Below are 17,649 nucleotides of genomic sequence, written 5' to 3'. Positions count from 1 at the left end.
GAAAGATAATACAAATATGTACTTCAAAAAATGATATTTTAAAAACTCCAATTTTATTTTCTTTTTTTCATTTACAATGTAGTGAAAATTATTATCTAAATACTATTTAAACTAAAATATAAAATTACTATCTAATTAATTGGTCTTACAACTTATCTCTCAATTTTCACAAATGATTGCTAATTTATAAAAATCTAAGGAAAAAAATTTGTATAACAGCATGTGTCATAAATTGTCGAGTTGATAATTGTTATAAATATTATATTAGTTGATAATTGATTCAAATCTTCTATGCATCGTCGATAAATATCACTAGATAAAAACAAATGGAACAGTAGAGAATTTAAATAAAACGCAATAATTTCTTCAGCTAAACGTTTGCTTTTAATAGATTGTCTTATAAAATCAGCAATAAATTTTAATATCTTCCTGTATAATAACTTCAATCATGCGTCGCTTTGTAACTGCAGATTTTCTGAAAAATGAAATTCAACACTTCTTTAGCGGTATACGTATCGGAATTGTTTATTCTTATTACAATACTTCCAAATTCTCTGATATAATGATCTAGTTCCTTATCGTTTGATAAATCTTTCGTCGACATATATTTGTTAGTGAGCTGTGAGAGTTTCAAAAAATCAGAACTGAATGCTTCATTTAGATCAAAGAGTTCCAAAGCAGGTGGCGGTAATTCTTGAAAACTCGGGGGAAATACCTACACAGGATAAGTTCAAAGTTATATACATAATAATTATATATAATAGAAATAGAGATAAATTTATAAATATATTAGAAATAGAGATAAATTTATAAATATATTAGAAATAGAGATAAATTGGGCAAAGATGCAATGCTCACTGAAGCTTGTGTGGGAGGTAAGGGTGCCTCAAAATGAGGTGGAATTAATGTAAGCGATTCATGTTTCACTCCCAAAGCCTCGTATGCTTTTATGCAAGCTGGTACCATGTTCAAATTTATGGAATAAAAATACTGCTTAAATAACTTAGTGTACTCGCGAGGAATATCGATATTATCCAAGTCATGCATGCAAACTTTTGGATTATCTGCCTGTTGTGTTATATCTGGTATAAAGTTATATTCCCAAAACTGCATATATAAAAATATATTTTATTAAATGCATTTTACAGATTTTTTAAATTTTAATATAGAAAACTTTATTCTTTAAATTATATTAATTTATACAATTAAAATAAACTTACTTCTATATCGTCCGTGTGATGATCCATTATCCCTGTGATATCCAACTCAAAAAAATCAAAAATCATTTCACGCAAAGCATCATTATTCTCTTTTTCTATGTAAGTATCTGTTAGCATTTTAGATGAACCTAATACAATCAATTTGCCACCAGTTTTTACACAATGATAGGCACAAATGGGTCTATTCATTGGAATAGCAATTGATCCACTGGACAGAACGACGACAGATGGTTGTACTACATTTAAAGTAGCACCATAAGGATATAAAAATTTCATACCGCTGAAATAATTACATATTAAAAAAGTTGATAAAAAATGAAATATTAAAACATATTGTCTTACATGCACTCATCATGATTCTTTAAAAATATAGATTTGTTTGACAGGCCTTGGCATATTAGAGATTCCTTAGGATGCATTGTTTGACTATAACTCATGCGAGCTACACTATCTGGAAATAGAAAAATAAAAAATTATGGATTTTTATATATATATATATATATATATATATATATATATATATATATATATATACAGGAAGTTTTAATGAAATACTCTTTCTCCTTCTTTTTTTGCATACCATTATTTACCATTATACCAAATTCTTCTAGCAAAAAGTTGATATTTGTATTGGATTTATTTTCGCCACCTTCTCCAAGTGTAACAAGAACATTGCCACCAGAATTCAAAAAAGTTCTAATGGAATTCATTTCAAGCTCAGTAAATTTACCTAATGGTCCTGGTAATATTAGGATCTTGACGCTTGTCAATAATTCTTGCGATATTACTTCATTATTCCTATAATATACACATTCTTAAGTATAAATTTGTTTTCATTATTAATGAAAATTTTGAAAATATTATGATATGTTTAATATGATATGTAAACAGCTGTGAAAATTCTTTTTCACAAATTCTCACTTACTCTATAAATTTCCACTTTGCTTTCAATTTTCGTTGAAGTACTTTGAACTCGTCGTTCAATTTTCTTTCATTTTTCGATATGTCAAAAATAACAATATTATCAGTTTTATCGCTACTTCCGAAAATCGAGCTCATGATAAAATTATATTATTATTATTATTATTATTATAAATCGATTTAATAGATTATTTATGTAATATAATACAGACAATTCAACATTACGTTATATTATATTCAATAACTGTCACAGTATATATTACTGTCAATATATTCCATTTACGTTATTGCTATGACAACCGTAGTAACATCAAACATATATTCAATTATAATCGGTAATCATTAATGATATAATTATTTATAATTTCATTAATATTTTTGTAAAATAATTTCTATAATATAAAATAATTTTGTAAAATAATTTTTGTAATATTTTTTTAGAAAACATTCTGACAAGTTTTCTGATTGTTTCGCGCTATTGCATTTCGTGATAATATCAATGCTCTTCAATTTCATTTAACGATCACAACATTTTTTCCTTAGTGTTTTATCGATAACTAAGATGTCGTTGATATGATATTCCTTTAAAAAAACAAAAAGAAAGAAAGAAAATCTCTTTATACATTACACCGAAACCAATCGAAATCCTTTTCTCTGATTGGTCCGACAAATTGAAGATCACATAGCAAAGTATCGCTTGGCATTGGTGGACATCATCGTAAATATCGTGTGGTGGAAACGCTATTGAAAAATTGGTTTTATGAAAAGCGGTTTCTCTAATCAATTCGTAATTTGTTTCTCGAATCGATATGGTGTATATGAGAAATGAGAAGCCATCGCGATAATCACAGAACGATCACGTATTTTCCAAAAAAATACAGTACAGTTTCAGTTCCATAATTCTTTATATTTACGAATAATCTTCAAATCAAGCAAAATGAGCAAGGTATACAAATACAAATGAATTATGTTGTCGACAGTTCAATGTTTTAAATTAACGATACGTTATTGCTTTATTTACAAACGATTGATTTATCTATATTTAAATATTTCTTATTTTGAAAAGAAGTTTAATACGAAACATATTTACATAAGTTTCTCTTTTTTTCTCTTGTGTTTTTCCATCTTAATTATTAGTATTTTGCATTTAACTTTTTTTTTGTTTAATCTTATACATATATATGTGTCTAGATGTCACGTTATCCCTCTGATGGCAAAGTTTATGTGGGAGATTTGGGAAGTAGCGCTAGTAAGCAAGAATTGGAGGATGCATTTTCCTATTATGGATCTTTACAAAATGTCTGGGTTGCCAGAAATCCTCCTGGATTTGCTTTTGTCGAATTTGAAGATCCTAGAGATGCAGAGGATGCAGTGAGAGGACTGGATGGTCGTACTTTATGCGGAAGACGCGTTCGTGTAGAATTATCGAATGGAAAGAAATTGAGAGATAGAGGCTCCTTCAGGAGAGGCAGTGGAAGACCCTTTCATCCAGAAGATAAATGTTATGAATGTGGCGAAAGGGGTCACTACGCTAGAGATTGTCATCGTCACAGGATTTCTCGTAGAAGAAGGTAAGTTTTCTAAAAATTATTAAATAGAATTAATAATTTCTTATTCATATATTTCTATATATGAAAATACAGTTTTTGTATATATTAAATTTATATATATCATGTTTAAAAGATTGTACATTGAACTATTTATATTTTGTACATAAGTTTTTGCTTTTGTATACGCACTATGAGGGCTTAATTTGTTGAATGAAAAAGGATTATAGAATAATTACAGAAAGATATACATTTATATTTTGAGCCAAAGAACAGGTTCAAACTTACAATTACTTCAAAGATATTATTTTATGTAAATTATTAGTCGTATTTAGATTAAGTTTTTAAAATATGTATTTTATTAATTATTTGGCATTTAATAATTAGGAGAAACATAAAAACACTGCTATATTTAATATATGTCCAATAAGGTGGTCTATATTATTAAACATAAGATATAATTGATCAAATGATTGTCATAGTATCGCATTTATTAAATATTGCATTATAGTTGTACAAAAAGATTGTATAGGTCTTATTTTTGTTCAATAGCGATTATAAGTCATTCAGATGATCAATGATTAAGAGAAAAAAAATTATTCCTACAAACATTAAGAAACTGGTTGTAAGGCGGCAAACGTAATACTACCCATTATTTATAGGAGTTGCGGCTGAACATGCGGCACACGCATGAGAAATGTGTGTTGTCGCCCGACATTGTCGCGCGAGATTCGCCTTGGGTTCACGTGTTCGTGACACACACATCGCGCGTCGTAGTTACAGCGTAGAGCACCCCACCTACTTTGGGTTTCCCTCTGCACATCTCTGCGAGCGAGAAAACGCGACAAAATCATGGGGGCCAGACATGTGTGGCGGCTACTAGTTCTGCGCACTACTACGATACCGATCCGCTGACCACTGACCATCACTGATCTAGATCGAGAGTTTACGCACGTCGGCATTCTTCGTTCAGCTATCTGTGATTTCTGCCTAGTCGTCGTTGTCGTCGTCGTCGTCATCATCATCATCATCATCATCATCATCATCATCATCATCATCATCATCACCATTGGTCATCCTCGTCGTCGTCGTCATCGTTGTCATCGTCGTCATCATCGTCATCATCGTCGTTGTCATCGTCGTCGTCCTCGTAATAATACCTAATGATCGCTGAAAGACAAACTTTCAGCGTTTCCATCTCTAGCCACTCTTCATCTCCGTTCATCACCTCTCGTGATTTCATCTGCATAAAAGCGCTCGTCCGCTCTCCCTTCCCGGCATAGCCATCGCGATCTACGATTAACTGCTATAAGTACAGCCCGGGGAACAGGATGGTACATAAGTAGAACCAGTCAAGTATATATTCTACACATGGATTAATGTATACAATGACGCAGAATGAATTTTGAAAGCGCGTAATGAAGAAATCTGTGTTACATTATTATGTATAAGCTTGCACGATTAAAATTAGTTGCATACATTTATGGAAATAGTTGGGCAGAAAATTATCCAACAAAGATTGAGCAGAAATTTCGTCGATACATTTTAAAAATTAGATCCTGATAAGTAAAACTGACAGTTTTTATATATTATTTTATATATTTTATATGTTAGAGCTCGGATTTGATATATATATACACTAACATGCATCTTCATTTAAAAAAGAAAAAATTTGTGTGATATAGAGACATTACATTTTCAACATTTATAAGAATATTTTTTAGACATATATATGTAAATGTATGTATGTGTATATATACATATTAAAAGTTTAACACAACAGAGGTTTTAATATATTGGCGAAATCAGAATGTGCGCAATTAACAATTTTGGAGATAGTACATGTTATATAAAAGTCTAATCTCGAGTTCTAAAAACAGTAGTGAAATTATATTTTATGTTTCATACTAGTGTTTCGTAATAGTAGGATAGGCAAAAATATATACGTACATTGGTCATTATATTCAAATATTTATTCATCGTGACTTTTACTTTAGGTGTTCCCGCTCGCGATCAAGATCACGATCGCGCTCGCATTCACGTTCCCGCTCGAGATCCCGTAGTAATCGTTCGCGCTCGCGTTCATCACGGCGCAGCCGATCCCGCAGCAAGAGTGCCAGTGCCAGAGATAAATATCGTAACAAGAAACGCAAGTCTGTTTCTAAAGATCGAACCAAGTCAAAATCTCGATCGGGCTCTAGGTCGCGAAGCAGGTAAACGAGTGAGTATCGCAAATATCGTTTGTTATCGTTAAATTGAATGATAATATATTGTGTTTTTGTTTTAGTGGAGATATGATTTAAAATCGACGCGCTTTTGATGGACTCTCCCTTTGATTTAATTGGAAAGCTGCGATATATATTTCTTTAATTTATATCACACACACATACACACACATACATTTAGCGCATACAGAAGCTACCTGTTTTCGGAATATGGATATATAAATGATTGAAAGATTCTTTTACAAGAAAGAAAGCACATATTACTATATTGTTCCTACTGCGGTTTCCCTGTGTTCATCGCTCGTTTTTAAGTTTCTTGTAAACCAATGTTCAATAAAGGGGTAACTTTTCAGATATGCACGTGCTTATACATTGAATACGTGCCTATACATTCAATTAATATCTCGCCGAAATCCCAAGTTTCCACACTATCCAAGCACACGTATAGTTTAAGCTCCTCCTTTTTTTTTACCCCCTGGGTTCACATGTACATCTGTGCGTCTGATCGCGATCACGACTCAGCGTCGCCGAGAGTTTTCTTCTCTCTGAAATTTTTTTGCGTCATCATTACTCGACGGAAGGCAGAGCGAGTTAATAGGCGTAGCATCAATGGCTATGATCTGAATTTGCGAATGCATCACATCGTGCTTCAAAAAACTTGCGTCAACAAATAAGTGGTAAAAAAGATAAAATATAGTTTAATTTTTGTATAAATAAAAATATGTTACTTTTATTACTTCTATGTTTCTAGGTTGGTATCAAATTTCGTTGCCATATATATATATATATATATATATATAGAGAGAGAGAGAGAGAGAGAGAGAAAGTGTATATTATTAAGTGAATATTATTTAAAATAATGAAAAAGAAGAGAGAGAATGATTTTATATTTTATTAAATAAGCACTTCTAGCGTAATTTTGATAATTATTATTACTTAATAATAATTATTATAACAATCAGAATGTAATTGAAAACTTATTTTGATTAATATTTCAGCTTTAGGAAAAATGCAATTCAATTATTTTATACAACTATGGAAATATGAATATGAATCGGCAATACATTCACCAGCGAGATTGGTTTAAATTCCAATGGTTCGGCACCTATGACTTTGCCAGAGGAGGATTAAAAAGGGTGAAGTGGGGCAAGCAACGAATGAAGGCGAACGCGCTACACTGAACGCGAAACATTGAATGCAGCGCGGAGAGGAAGCAAAGAGAGTTAGAAGAAGAAGAAGAGAAGGAGGAGGAAAAAGAAGGGATGAAGTCGGTTCAAGCATCGATGGAGCCGCTCGTTCTTTAGCCAGGCGTTAGTAAAGCGCCGGTAACGTTTGCTTCGGCTCTGTTCGACCAGTCTGTATTTTGCTCATCCCGCTGTCTTTTTTTTCTACATACAGGATTTTACTGTACGACGAACGCGCGTATATTATATCGTGTAGCATAGTTTAACTTTGGTCTGCGAAAGCAAAGTGTTTCACAGGCTAATTACGTCCACTTATAATTATATCGTCTCGCGTTGAGCCAATTGCACGAGCGCGAATAATCGAGATCAATTAAGCGCACGCGATGACTTCCGCGTACGAGGCGACGACGGAACGCGAACAACAGAAGGCGACAACTCCGTGCGATTTCGCGAAAGCTGACTTTAACGATCAAGAACTAGACAATCCGGATAATTCTATCGCTGATATGGAGGAGACTTTATTGACGTCATCACGACGAGCCAATGTCGTAACAGGTAATTCCTCTTTCCAGGAACTCACAGTGAAAGATAGCGTTTTATCCGGTGAATTATTTCAAGACAACTTAAACGTGCTCGACGATGTGCGAAGGATAACAGAAAATGTGCGCAAAGAGTATAAAAATGAAAAAAGTATCGATACTTCCCGAATGAATAAATCCAGGAACGAGTTGATTTTCGAAGATAATGAAAAACATGAGGAGGATTCAGTTTTGAATTTATCAATGAATAATAGCACTGCGACGGAAAATGCATCCACGTGTCACGCAAAAGAGGATGGACAGGACAATGAAGTCGAGGATCAAAAAAAATTCAAGGATCAGGAACAAAGAAATCGGAGCGTGCAGGAAATTGGAGTACAAGAACAACATATGACATACGACAGCAATATTTGTGTCGGAGATAAGTCTCGAGATTTCACGGCAAGAGATATACGAACTTGTTACGAGAAAGTGGCGGAACTTCGTCTGGATACGAAAGCCGAGACGCAGGATGAAGCGACTGAAAGAGAGATTATTATCGGCCGCCAGGACAGCGATTCGTTCTACGATGCCGTGCGATCGGGAGATGTTAAGCGCGTCTCGGCGTTGATCGCCAGCGGCTGCGTGCAAAACCTGGATGAACCGGATTGGAACGTGTCGGGTGATCCACCCCTATTGATGGCGGCAACGAATCATTGTTTGCCTGTGCTCAGGTAGATTTTTCAACCTTATTTTCGAAAAAGAATTTAGCCGGTTATAGCCGCCTTTACGATCGATTCGTTTAAGATAATGTTGTATTATTTTACGTAACCATCTCCTTTTCAAAGTTTGCACCAATTTAAAGACTATGAGTCATTCACGAGTCATCGCGTAACATTCTTCTCTCATATTCAAAAGTCTATTTATATAAATTCATAAATTGATCTATAGATGCCATTTAAATTCAAAATTAATCTAATTATTATTACACTATTACATTTATTTTTGCGCACTTCGTAATTTATTGCAATGTATTATTAAATGTAATTACATTTCTTTTTTATGTGCTATTTTATACTACTAAAATGTTTTATCACATTAATCAATAGTGATAATAAAATACGCGCAATTAATGCAATAGCATTATATTTTTTTTTATCGTCGTATATATTACAGAACGCTGTTGACGAATGGATGCGATCCAGCTGTGCGTTCGCCGCGTGGTGAAACAGCACTTCATAGAGTGATCCTGAACGGTGGGCCAAGCGTGTTGAAATTCGTGGAGGATCTCTTGAGGCATGGCTGCCCGCCAGGCGTCAAAGAGGCCGGTGGTGGATCGACCGCGTTACACATGCTCTCTCGTCAGCTGGCACACGCACCGTTGAAGTCCCATCACGATTTCGACGCCGCCTTGAAGACACTAGAATTGCTGGCGAAAGCGGGACCCATCAACGCCAAGGATCACCAAGGTCGAAGCGCCCTCCATATCTTAGCATCTTCGACCATTTTTGGTACGATTAAGATAATATTAGCGTTTATATAAAATTTATTCCTCGCTTAAGTGCGCATCCTTCGAATCACGTTTTCGTCAATAATTTGATAAACATATTTTTATTCTTTGTGTATTTTTTTTACGTAACTTGTAAGATTTTTAATAACGCACGATTATGACAGATAACAATTGCAAGACCGGCATCGAATCGGTAATCGAGACACTCTTGACGGCCGGCGCGGACACCGCATTGAAGAATGATCGCGGCGAGACAGCGTTGCACGAGAGTCTGGAATGCGGCACTTTGAACACGGCGACGTTATTGATGCCGCGCACGCCGACGGGCATTGTATCACGATATGGTGAAACCCCGCTACATATAGCTGCCCGAAAGAATCATATCGATGTGGTGATGTGGCTGCTAGAGCATGGTGAAGATCCCGGAGCACAAGATGCCGGCGGTAATACGCCGTTGCATCTCGCATCGGCGAGGGGTTTTCATCGGACGGTGTCGCTGTTAGTCACCTCGCCCTTGGCTCAATTGGAGAGAGTCAACGTCGACGGTCTGACGGCGCTGCAGGTTGCCGCCGAGAGCGGATTTGTCAACGCCGTCAGAGTATTGCTCAAAGCCGGCGCTGATCCCAGTCAAACCATGCGCTATTGTGCAACGATCCTGCGCCGTCATCCCGACATCTCAGTTCTTATAGATTACGAATTGACGAGACGTCGACAACTCGCTGCTTGATCGCGCGCCGCTACTTTATGATTCTTATCCTTCTGTTGATATTCCAGTAATCGCTTCAAATTATTAGATAAATTACTATGTACAAAATTGCCACACACTTGTTGTTGCTCAATATTGCGATACGTATCGCGGATTTGAAATTAAACGTGCAATGGTAACCATAATATAAAATTCCGTTGCCATATAAATCCCAGTTGTGGATTAAAGTGCAACTTAATTTTGAAAAGACTGCGACACGAGAGAGATTTACTATTTAAAATGTATAAAACACCGAAATATTACGTACACAGATATACATTTTCATATCATTGTTGTCTTAATTTCGAGACATCATATTATTACATTTGACATTTCAATTACATTATCACCGAATTATTTGAAAAGGGATTAATAAAATGACATAATTTTTTTTATAACATTAGTGTATATTTTATAAATCCATACAATCTGTAAAATAAAGCGCGAAAATGAATAAATCGGGAGCATGCCTATATGTACAGCTATATAAGTATAAACAGATTTTATATAAATCATTTCCCTCAAAGTATCACATGATGTCTGGAAGGCTGTGTTAGAGTTATAACATAAATATTATATAATAATCTCTCTCTCGTACACAATGTACATATAATGTATAATTTACTTTGCTACATTAAAATGTCAAGAAGACACTGTATAAAAATAAATATGTCTTCCTTCCTTTTCATACAGGTTATTTCTTATTACATACACATAAGATAGAATAGAAACGAATGTACAAATCTTTTTTTCGACGCACATCTATTACGTGTCTCACAGCTAATATTTTAATTTACGTACATTTTGCACTGATCTTAAATCTCTTTGTGTATTGCACAAAAAAGAAAATAAAGTTCACGAAAATAATATTTGTCAATCGATCATACGAAATATTAATTCGCGGAATATATATATATATATATATATATATATATATATATATATATATATAACAGATCAATATTAAAAAAATATTTCAATAAATGCATTCGTTACGAATGTGTACATTTTAAAGGAAATCGGAAAATGTGTGCTACGCGCATACGTAATACTGTCGCACGAAGAGACACTTTTCGTGGCTGTTGCTGATAAAAAGCTCTTTCTTATGATACCGTTAAATGTAATTAACATACGCGCGTTTAGTGTAGCATATACAACTCATACGTCTATGCACACACAAACACACATTCTTCGATAAAAATTCAATTCGATGTATTTGTCTATAATACAACTGTTATATTGCATATTCAAGATTGATACTGTTATCGGTCATGTCTATTTTGAAAACACGCGTATGCAGCACAAGAAAGTCTATATATGTATGTATGTATGTATGTATGTATGTATGTATGTATGTATGTATGTATGTATGTATGTATGTATGTATGTATGTATGTATGTATGTATGTGTGTGTGTGTGTGTGTGTGTGTGTGTGTGTGTGTAGTATGCGCGCTGCATGCGTATGTATATATATATATATATATATACATAGAGAGAGAGAGAGAGGCTTTCTTGTGCTATATGCGAGTGTTTTTAAAATAGATATATAAATAAAGCTGAAAAAACATATATATAAACAAGTTTGAATATATATTTTACATCTTCAAACTTTATAAAACATCATTATAAACAGATTTATGCTTTTTTGGCACATTCTACTTGTGTATTTACATAACAATCCACAACGGGATTGTATCTACATAACAATCCATAAAAATGCTCGACACGTACGTTTATCTTTTCGATAACACTTTCTTTCAATTTACAGCAGTTTTTTAATTATAATTCTTAAATTTTAATTCTTAAATTAAAAATCCTTAATTTTATTACATCACCAATTGTAATACATAAAAATAATCTGGCACAAGGAAACATATGGATTATCAAAACTCATGTATGGCTCCACGAATATGGTTCTAAGAATATTAGTGTAATAAAAGAGCTTATATATTGTGTCTACGACATCTTAAACCATACATTCTTAAAGATAGAATCTTTGGATAAATAATTGTAATTTTTTTAAATGTAAACGTAAACATCTTTCTCTATTATTTTAATGTATTTGAGCACTGATGATAATTTTAAAATTATAGGCCACGCTGGAAATGTTGCGATATACATTTATAAAAATTAAAATATACGAATTAATGCATATTTAATAATTTAGAAAAAGAATATCTCTTTTACAGTTGAGGCCTTTGTATTAGGTGTGTATTGTGTTTGTAAAACTCTACATAGAGAACAAAAATCTTATCTATGCCAAGCACATTGCACATTATTACTTATCATATGTTTCTTATATTAACATTAATTGTTCTAACTTTCTCTTCAATGTGCACGCATATATTATACAAATTATATTATATAGAATTTTTTGGCGACACTATACTACAATATTTGTTAAAGATGAGCATTACATAGATATCTTATCATGCAATATTTTAATATTTCATTTGTATATTCTAAAAATTAATTAGAATCCGAAAATATCTCCTAATGAAGATGTTATCGTCACAATATTTTCGGAATTACAAAAATATTGATGAAAATTATCTGTCAAATTTGAAATTCTGTAATCTTAACATTTTGCCCATTTTTGACATTTATTATAACTGATTTATAAGCCTGAATTCTTTTTGCTCTCTACTGAAAATGGAAACTTTCATGTAATAATATATTTAATATATATATTATTTTAATATACATGTATATCCAACAGAAATTTTTTTTATTTTCTATCAATGATATTTTTAAAGTGTCTCTCTTTATAGAAGGCCAATTTATTTAGTTTTTATATAAAATTATTGAACATTAAAGCTAGAGAGATCTCATATTAACTTATTCACTACCAATTTTTAATCGATTTATAAATTTATGTAGAGCCTGCAAAAAATGTCCTACTTACTAATTTGATTTATCGCTGAAAATTATAAAACAAATCATTCCATATTATTGCCTAAAACTGCTAAAAATTCTTTGTTGCATTAAAAAGTATCTAAAATTGTATATCAATGTACTTTTTCCATAGTTTTTAAAGTATTCTTTTTCTGGATTTATTTATCTTGTCCTTTATCATTTAATTCAGTCTTTTACTAATTAATTTAATTAAAAATATTCGTTCGTATTTTTTGAAAGTATTCGTGGTATTGAAAAATTTTAATCATACACACACACACACACACACACATACACAAATGATATTAATACAATAGAAAATAAATGAGATATTCAGAATAATGTTATCAAGTTATTTAAAATTACGCATTGTAAATATTATCATATATAATTATTTGATATATATTGGTTTTTTATGTCAATCAACTATTTTTTAAGCGATAAATTGCAAAAGTTAAGTATTTGTTAAATATTTATATATGGCAGTGAATACGTTAATATTATCAAACAGTTCGTATTTTTCAAATTTTTATTTTTACATGTGATATCATTGTCTTTGATCTAAGAGTTCGAACCTGTACTGATTCTGTTCTACAATTATTAAGAGAATTATTAATAAATATTTTTAAAAAATTGTCTTTTTCGATATCGTTATATCGACACTTTGTCATAATAAAGAAAACAAGTATTGAAGACATTGATTTTAAATGTCATGTGTAAAAAGATGAGATAAACTAAATAAATTCCAGAGGAAATAATCTATGATTGCACGCATGGCGATCAATAAACGGAAAAATGCGCAACCGAATAGATATATCACAATAAATAATATATATATCATTAGTTATTCTTTTCCATACAAATAGAGAATAACAAAAAGAAAACAGGCACAAATCTATATATTTGCATAAAATTAATTATATATGTGAAATTTGACATTATTCCTTCTTATTTCAGGATTTTGTTGCTCTTACGGCAAACAATTCTTTATTGTCGCTGCGATTCAAAGAAATTTTTTTGCAGGAGAGACATATGCAATATAGATGCAATCTAACGCAATATATTTCAAAAGAAATAGATACGAATAACATCTCATACATTTAATAAAATCGTTTTTTCGTAAGATAAAACTTATTATTTCTATGATTTAATTCAATCGACACGATTGAATTATTGAAGTAGTGGCTCGCAAACTAAATTTTTTCTAGCGAGAGAAAGAGAAAAAAGGAAAGAGAAAAAGAGAGAGAGAGAGAGAGAGAGAGAGAGAGAAGAGAGAGAATTGGAATGCAATTTATTTATTTAAAAAAATAAAAATCTAATATATTTTTTTGCAATTATTTCTACGTATCTTTTAACACACGCGATTGTAATTGTATTTCTATGTGTGCGTGTGTGTCAAAAAATATTTTACAATTGATAAACAGACTTATACTTGATTCGATTATATCTGTTTCCTATATATGTATATTTTTGGTTTAACATAAATATGTAAATATATAATATATTTGGTTTAAATTTCACTTTTTATAATAAATTGTAAATATAATATATAACAAAATACATATTTATAAAAAAATTAATGATTATTATCCATAAAATGTATGCTTATTTACATCTTAGATGTGTATTGGAGCGTTTTGTTACAGCTGATTAAGAACTCTATCGGAAGAAAAAGTTGATAAATCAACTCGAGTCATTATCTAGATAACTAATGCTAATACACATCTCGTATATGAATTTTTACTATAAATGAAAATATATATAATCTTTGGAACATAATAAATTCCTGCATCAACTATGCATTATTTTTAATATCATTAATTGTTTGCATCACGAATATATCAAACTTAAATAAATATGACACTCGCAATCTTATTTCAAGTGAGTACTTAGTTATAGAAATATTCGTATTATAAATTTAAACTTTTTTGTTATTAGTTATCTTCGATGAATACAATAACTAATTAATGACAGCAATCACTTAAAATTAACTATATTATAATTCCCTTATGTCAATGAAATTCATATATATTTTCTTTACGTATATTTTCATACCACTTTGTGTCTCCATTATGATCATTTGAGCCATATTAATTTCTACAATATTTACAGAAAAAGATTAGGGCACTTTAGCTTCCAATTCCTCCAATATTAGTTTATAAAATACTAAATGTAAAAAATATGTGTGTGAAGTACTAAAAACTTATCTATATGTATCATATATAAAAACATTTTTTTCTCTATGTTGCCTTATTCCAACTTGAAAAAAGACTTATTATTTATGAATACTGTTGTTCTGATAAAATGCACTGAAAATTTGTATACAAATTCATACTAGAAATATATCTTGTGGTATATCAACTATACTGTATATAGCCTTCAGTGTGCTAAGAAATGTCGAAAGTTTAAAGCGTAACAAGTTGATTAAAAAATAATTAAAATGAGTTTAATGACTGTCAGAAGCTTATAGTGAAATTAAATCGATCTTTTTCATTTCTCTTTTTTCAGAACAGCGAGGAACACGATATACTATCTCATTATAAGAAGTATAAAATATGTCACTCACTTATTGACGAATTGTGCTTACACGTAGTCGTCACCAGGTCATCTATTGTAGAATTGTGACGGGTCTTCCTCGAGCCTTCGTTATCGTGATTGGGATTGACGATAGAGGGGTGCGATAGAGCAACTGTTTTTTCGAAGTCTATCGTAACATAGCCTATCTGCGGCTTGTTTGGAGATTCGGGAGGAGATGGCGGTGAATTCACATTGTTATCGGACATACCAGGTAAATCTTCTTTCTTATTCAGATCCAAGATCGCATAATTCATTTCCCTAATCAGACCTTTCGTTGGTGTAGAAGGGGCTAAGGGTGATTTTTCGCTCGAGGTACCAGAGAATCTTTTCTTCAAATTTTGGCTCTCGTTCGCCTCCAAATTGTAGTAACAATGCTTGGAGATTTCTTCGACATTCGGTTGTAAAACGGGTAATGGAGACGGTCGCGCCTTGATGATGATTTTCTCTACGTGATCTTGTCCGGGACTTACGTTTATGTATGCGTGTTGAGATCCGCTTAGGTTACTTTCTTCCTTGAATTGATACGTTTCGGAAGTACTGTGTGTCGGAGAGAAACGATTGCAGATGGTTTCGCTGCAGATGTCTATATTCATGTAAGGCGCCTTAATCGGCAACGGTGATGCTGGGTCACAGTTGGTAGCTTCTGCACTAGGCTGAACAGGTATCAATTCTGTTTCTGCACGTCCATTTTTAAATATCACATTCTCGACAGCAGTAATCTGTGGTGATCTATGATGACAATAAAAATAAAATATTAGTATTACATTAGATATTGTGTCTTATTCAATCTATTAAATTGATGCGCTACCTTTGTATTGCTCTTTCAAGATTCTTATTATTGTTGTGCTCTGTGAGGCCAGATGACAAGACTTCTTCATTGACATAAGAGGACGGATGAGGCTGAGAAATCGGTGGCGGAAGCGGCAGCATAGGAGGTGGCGAAGGTGATCCCACAGTGCCCTGGGGTGATATAGGATCACTGCTGCTTCCAATACTGCTCAATCTTCCGATACCGTTTTGCTGACTATGACTAATTCTAGAATCCATGCAACTGTTACTTCTATTAGATATTGGATCTAAGTAATTAGGCTCTACTGCTACTGCCACTCTTGGCACTGCTGGGGTAGGATGCGATGCAATTGAAAGATCTCTCGACAGTGCGTCATCTCCATTTTTGGATACCTATTAATAAGTAAATAAGAAATATATTTTTTTCCAACATATATATATATATATATATATAAAATATTAATATTAGGAAGAAAAGATTATGTTCACACAAACCTGAATTTTCATTTGTACAAGATTAAACAAATCTCTTGCCTTCTTACACTTGAATGCATATATGCCTTCGCCTGTAGGACAACGTCTACCAGATTCAAAACTAAAGAGTTCGGAGTCATACCCATAGCGCCGTAAACAGCGCAGTGGCCATATAGTTGGTTGTTTACTATTCTGGTGAAATATTATATCTATCTCAGTAATCTCTAAACGTCCACGAGCAATGGGTTTACCCTGGTCGTTAACGTTCGTCACTTGAAAAACGTTCGTCCTACTATTGACGCAACCCATCCTTCGTTTATCTAAACAAAAAGATTAGAATAATTATAATAAATGTATACAGAGATTCGTTAACGTTACGCGCCGCAGGAACTATCAGCACGACAAAACCAATAGGAAATATAAAATACAAACGTCTTCGATCCTTATTTATCTCGCATATATTCTCATTACAATAATTCAGAGCTATTACCAAGAAATAAAAGAAAAACAAAATCATCAAATGGAGCAATAAAATACAATTCTTGCCTCATGTATCATCGATACGCGCGCGATGAGTCAGACATATACACACCAAATGCGACATAGCCAAAGCGAAACGATAGGAGATTCGTCTTCCGACGAGTGCGTAATCGCCGACCGCGTATACCCGCACGTCAGCGCGGCTATGCCATTTCACCATAGTATCGAGGGCAACTTGAGAGATCAATGTACAAAATGTATGACGAGATTAACGACGAGGACCGCGTCAAATTCGTCATCGTTCCAGGCGACGAAGCATATATAGATAGGCACGTTCCAAGTTTCAATTACAAATTATAAATATTTGATAAGCTTTGAGAGGGGACGGAGACGTGGGAGGGGGAAGACGACTTGCTCGGGGCGCTTGGGATTGCGACGAAACGGACGCCCCCCCCCGGAATTATCGTGACACGTCATCATCCGGAAGTTCATCCAGACACTTCGCGCCAACTCTCGAGATTATATACCGACAGTTTGAATATAATCGATAACGTAGTTTCTCT

At 32.9% G+C, this 17,649-nt stretch overlaps 4 protein-coding genes across 9 annotated transcripts; 2 read left to right on the top strand and 2 right to left on the bottom strand.

Annotated features, from left to right (window-relative positions):
• Positions 1-121: 121 nt before the first annotated feature.
• LOC126855368 (intraflagellar transport protein 52 homolog) lies at positions 122-2,652 on the bottom strand. The gene is made up of 6 exons (XM_050602964.1): positions 2,146-2,652; positions 1,801-2,018; positions 1,563-1,671; positions 1,221-1,500; positions 859-1,107; positions 122-715 (listed from the first exon to the last, which is right to left on the bottom strand). Exons 1-6 carry the CDS (start codon positions 2,277-2,279, stop codon positions 443-445), a joined length of 1,263 nt encoding a protein of 420 aa, XP_050458921.1. The 5' UTR covers positions 2,280-2,652; the 3' UTR covers positions 122-442.
• Positions 2,653-2,914: 262 nt separating this feature from the next.
• Positions 2,915-6,283, top strand: LOC126855378 (serine/arginine-rich splicing factor 7-like). 3 transcript variants are annotated; one of them, XM_050602978.1, is made up of 4 exons: positions 2,915-3,087; positions 3,333-3,712; positions 5,686-5,901; positions 5,976-6,283. In XM_050602978.1, exons 1-4 carry the CDS (start codon positions 3,079-3,081, stop codon positions 5,989-5,991), a joined length of 621 nt encoding a protein of 206 aa, XP_050458935.1. In that variant the 5' UTR covers positions 2,915-3,078; the 3' UTR covers positions 5,992-6,283. The 3 variants fall into 3 exon arrangements, with proteins under 3 accessions (XP_050458935.1, XP_050458936.1, XP_050458939.1); XM_050602979.1 differs by having other exon boundaries at positions 2,921-3,087; positions 5,686-5,909; XM_050602982.1 differs by lacking the exons at positions 5,686-5,901; positions 5,976-6,283 and adding an exon at positions 4,351-5,679 and having other exon boundaries at positions 2,921-3,087.
• Positions 6,284-6,382: 99 nt separating this feature from the next.
• LOC126855364 (ankyrin-3-like) lies at positions 6,383-10,328 on the top strand. The gene is made up of 4 exons (XM_050602956.1): positions 6,383-6,590; positions 6,912-8,349; positions 8,792-9,126; positions 9,290-10,328. Exons 2-4 carry the CDS (start codon positions 7,481-7,483, stop codon positions 9,850-9,852), a joined length of 1,767 nt encoding a protein of 588 aa, XP_050458913.1. The 5' UTR covers positions 6,383-6,590; positions 6,912-7,480; the 3' UTR covers positions 9,853-10,328.
• A 1,112-nt stretch (positions 10,329-11,440) lies between these two features.
• LOC126855365 (fibroblast growth factor receptor substrate 3) lies at positions 11,441-17,493 on the bottom strand. Of its 4 annotated transcripts, none has more exons than XM_050602958.1 (5): positions 17,097-17,208; positions 16,628-16,926; positions 16,152-16,525; positions 15,333-16,072; positions 11,441-14,425 (listed from the first exon to the last, which is right to left on the bottom strand). In XM_050602958.1, exons 1-5 carry the CDS (start codon positions 17,155-17,157, stop codon positions 14,376-14,378), a joined length of 1,524 nt encoding a protein of 507 aa, XP_050458915.1. In that variant the 5' UTR covers positions 17,158-17,208; the 3' UTR covers positions 11,441-14,375. The 4 variants fall into 4 exon arrangements, with proteins under 4 accessions (XP_050458915.1, XP_050458918.1, XP_050458917.1 ...); XM_050602961.1 differs by lacking the exon at positions 11,441-14,425 and adding an exon at positions 14,434-14,863 and having other exon boundaries at positions 17,153-17,493; XM_050602960.1 differs by lacking the exon at positions 11,441-14,425 and adding an exon at positions 14,434-14,863 and having other exon boundaries at positions 17,199-17,493.
• Positions 17,494-17,649: the final 156 nt, after the last annotated feature.

This window comes from Cataglyphis hispanica, chromosome 16 (assembly GCF_021464435.1).
Source record: "Cataglyphis hispanica isolate Lineage 1 chromosome 16, ULB_Chis1_1.0, whole genome shotgun sequence".
NCBI classification, from domain to species: domain Eukaryota; kingdom Metazoa; phylum Arthropoda; class Insecta; order Hymenoptera; family Formicidae; genus Cataglyphis; species Cataglyphis hispanica.
Note: the sequence above shows the minus strand (reverse complement) of the source record. Positions and strands in the feature narration are given on the sequence as shown.

What these genes read in the sequence shown, in the direction of transcription:
- LOC126855368 (XM_050602964.1), bottom strand. Translation starts at nt 2,279, where the DNA reads ATGAGCTCGATTTTCGGAAGTAGCGATAAAACTGATAATATTGTTATT. An exon ending in AAGAATCATGATGAGTGCAT is followed by an intron (nt 1,501 to 1,562) that starts GTAAGACAATAT and finishes TAATTATTTCAG; the next exon opens with CGGTATGAAATTTTTATATC. An exon ending in TACCTCCCACACAAGCTTCA is followed by an intron (nt 716 to 858) that starts GTGAGCATTGCA and finishes TATCCTGTGTAG; the next exon opens with GTATTTCCCCCGAGTTTTCA.
- LOC126855378 (XM_050602978.1), top strand. An exon ending in AGGATTTCTCGTAGAAGAAG is followed by an intron (nt 3,713 to 5,685) that starts GTAAGTTTTCTA and finishes CTTTTACTTTAG; the next exon opens with GTGTTCCCGCTCGCGATCAA.
- LOC126855364 (XM_050602956.1), top strand. Translation starts at nt 7,481, where the DNA reads ATGACTTCCGCGTACGAGGCGACGACGGAACGCGAACAACAGAAGGCG. An exon ending in CATTGTTTGCCTGTGCTCAG is followed by an intron (nt 8,350 to 8,791) that starts GTAGATTTTTCA and finishes TATATATTACAG; the next exon opens with AACGCTGTTGACGAATGGAT. An exon ending in AGCATCTTCGACCATTTTTG is followed by an intron (nt 9,127 to 9,289) that starts GTACGATTAAGA and finishes CGATTATGACAG; the next exon opens with ATAACAATTGCAAGACCGGC.
- LOC126855365 (XM_050602957.1), bottom strand. Translation starts at nt 17,157, where the DNA reads ATGAGGCAAGAATTGTATTTTATTGCTCCATTTGATGATTTTGTTTTT. An exon ending in TGTTTTTCTTTTATTTCTTG is followed by an intron (nt 16,927 to 17,096) that starts GTAATAGCTCTG and finishes CTTTTTGTTTAG; the next exon opens with ATAAACGAAGGATGGGTTGC. An exon ending in TTGTACAAATGAAAATTCAG is followed by an intron (nt 16,526 to 16,627) that starts GTTTGTGTGAAC and finishes ACTTATTAATAG; the next exon opens with GTATCCAAAAATGGAGATGA.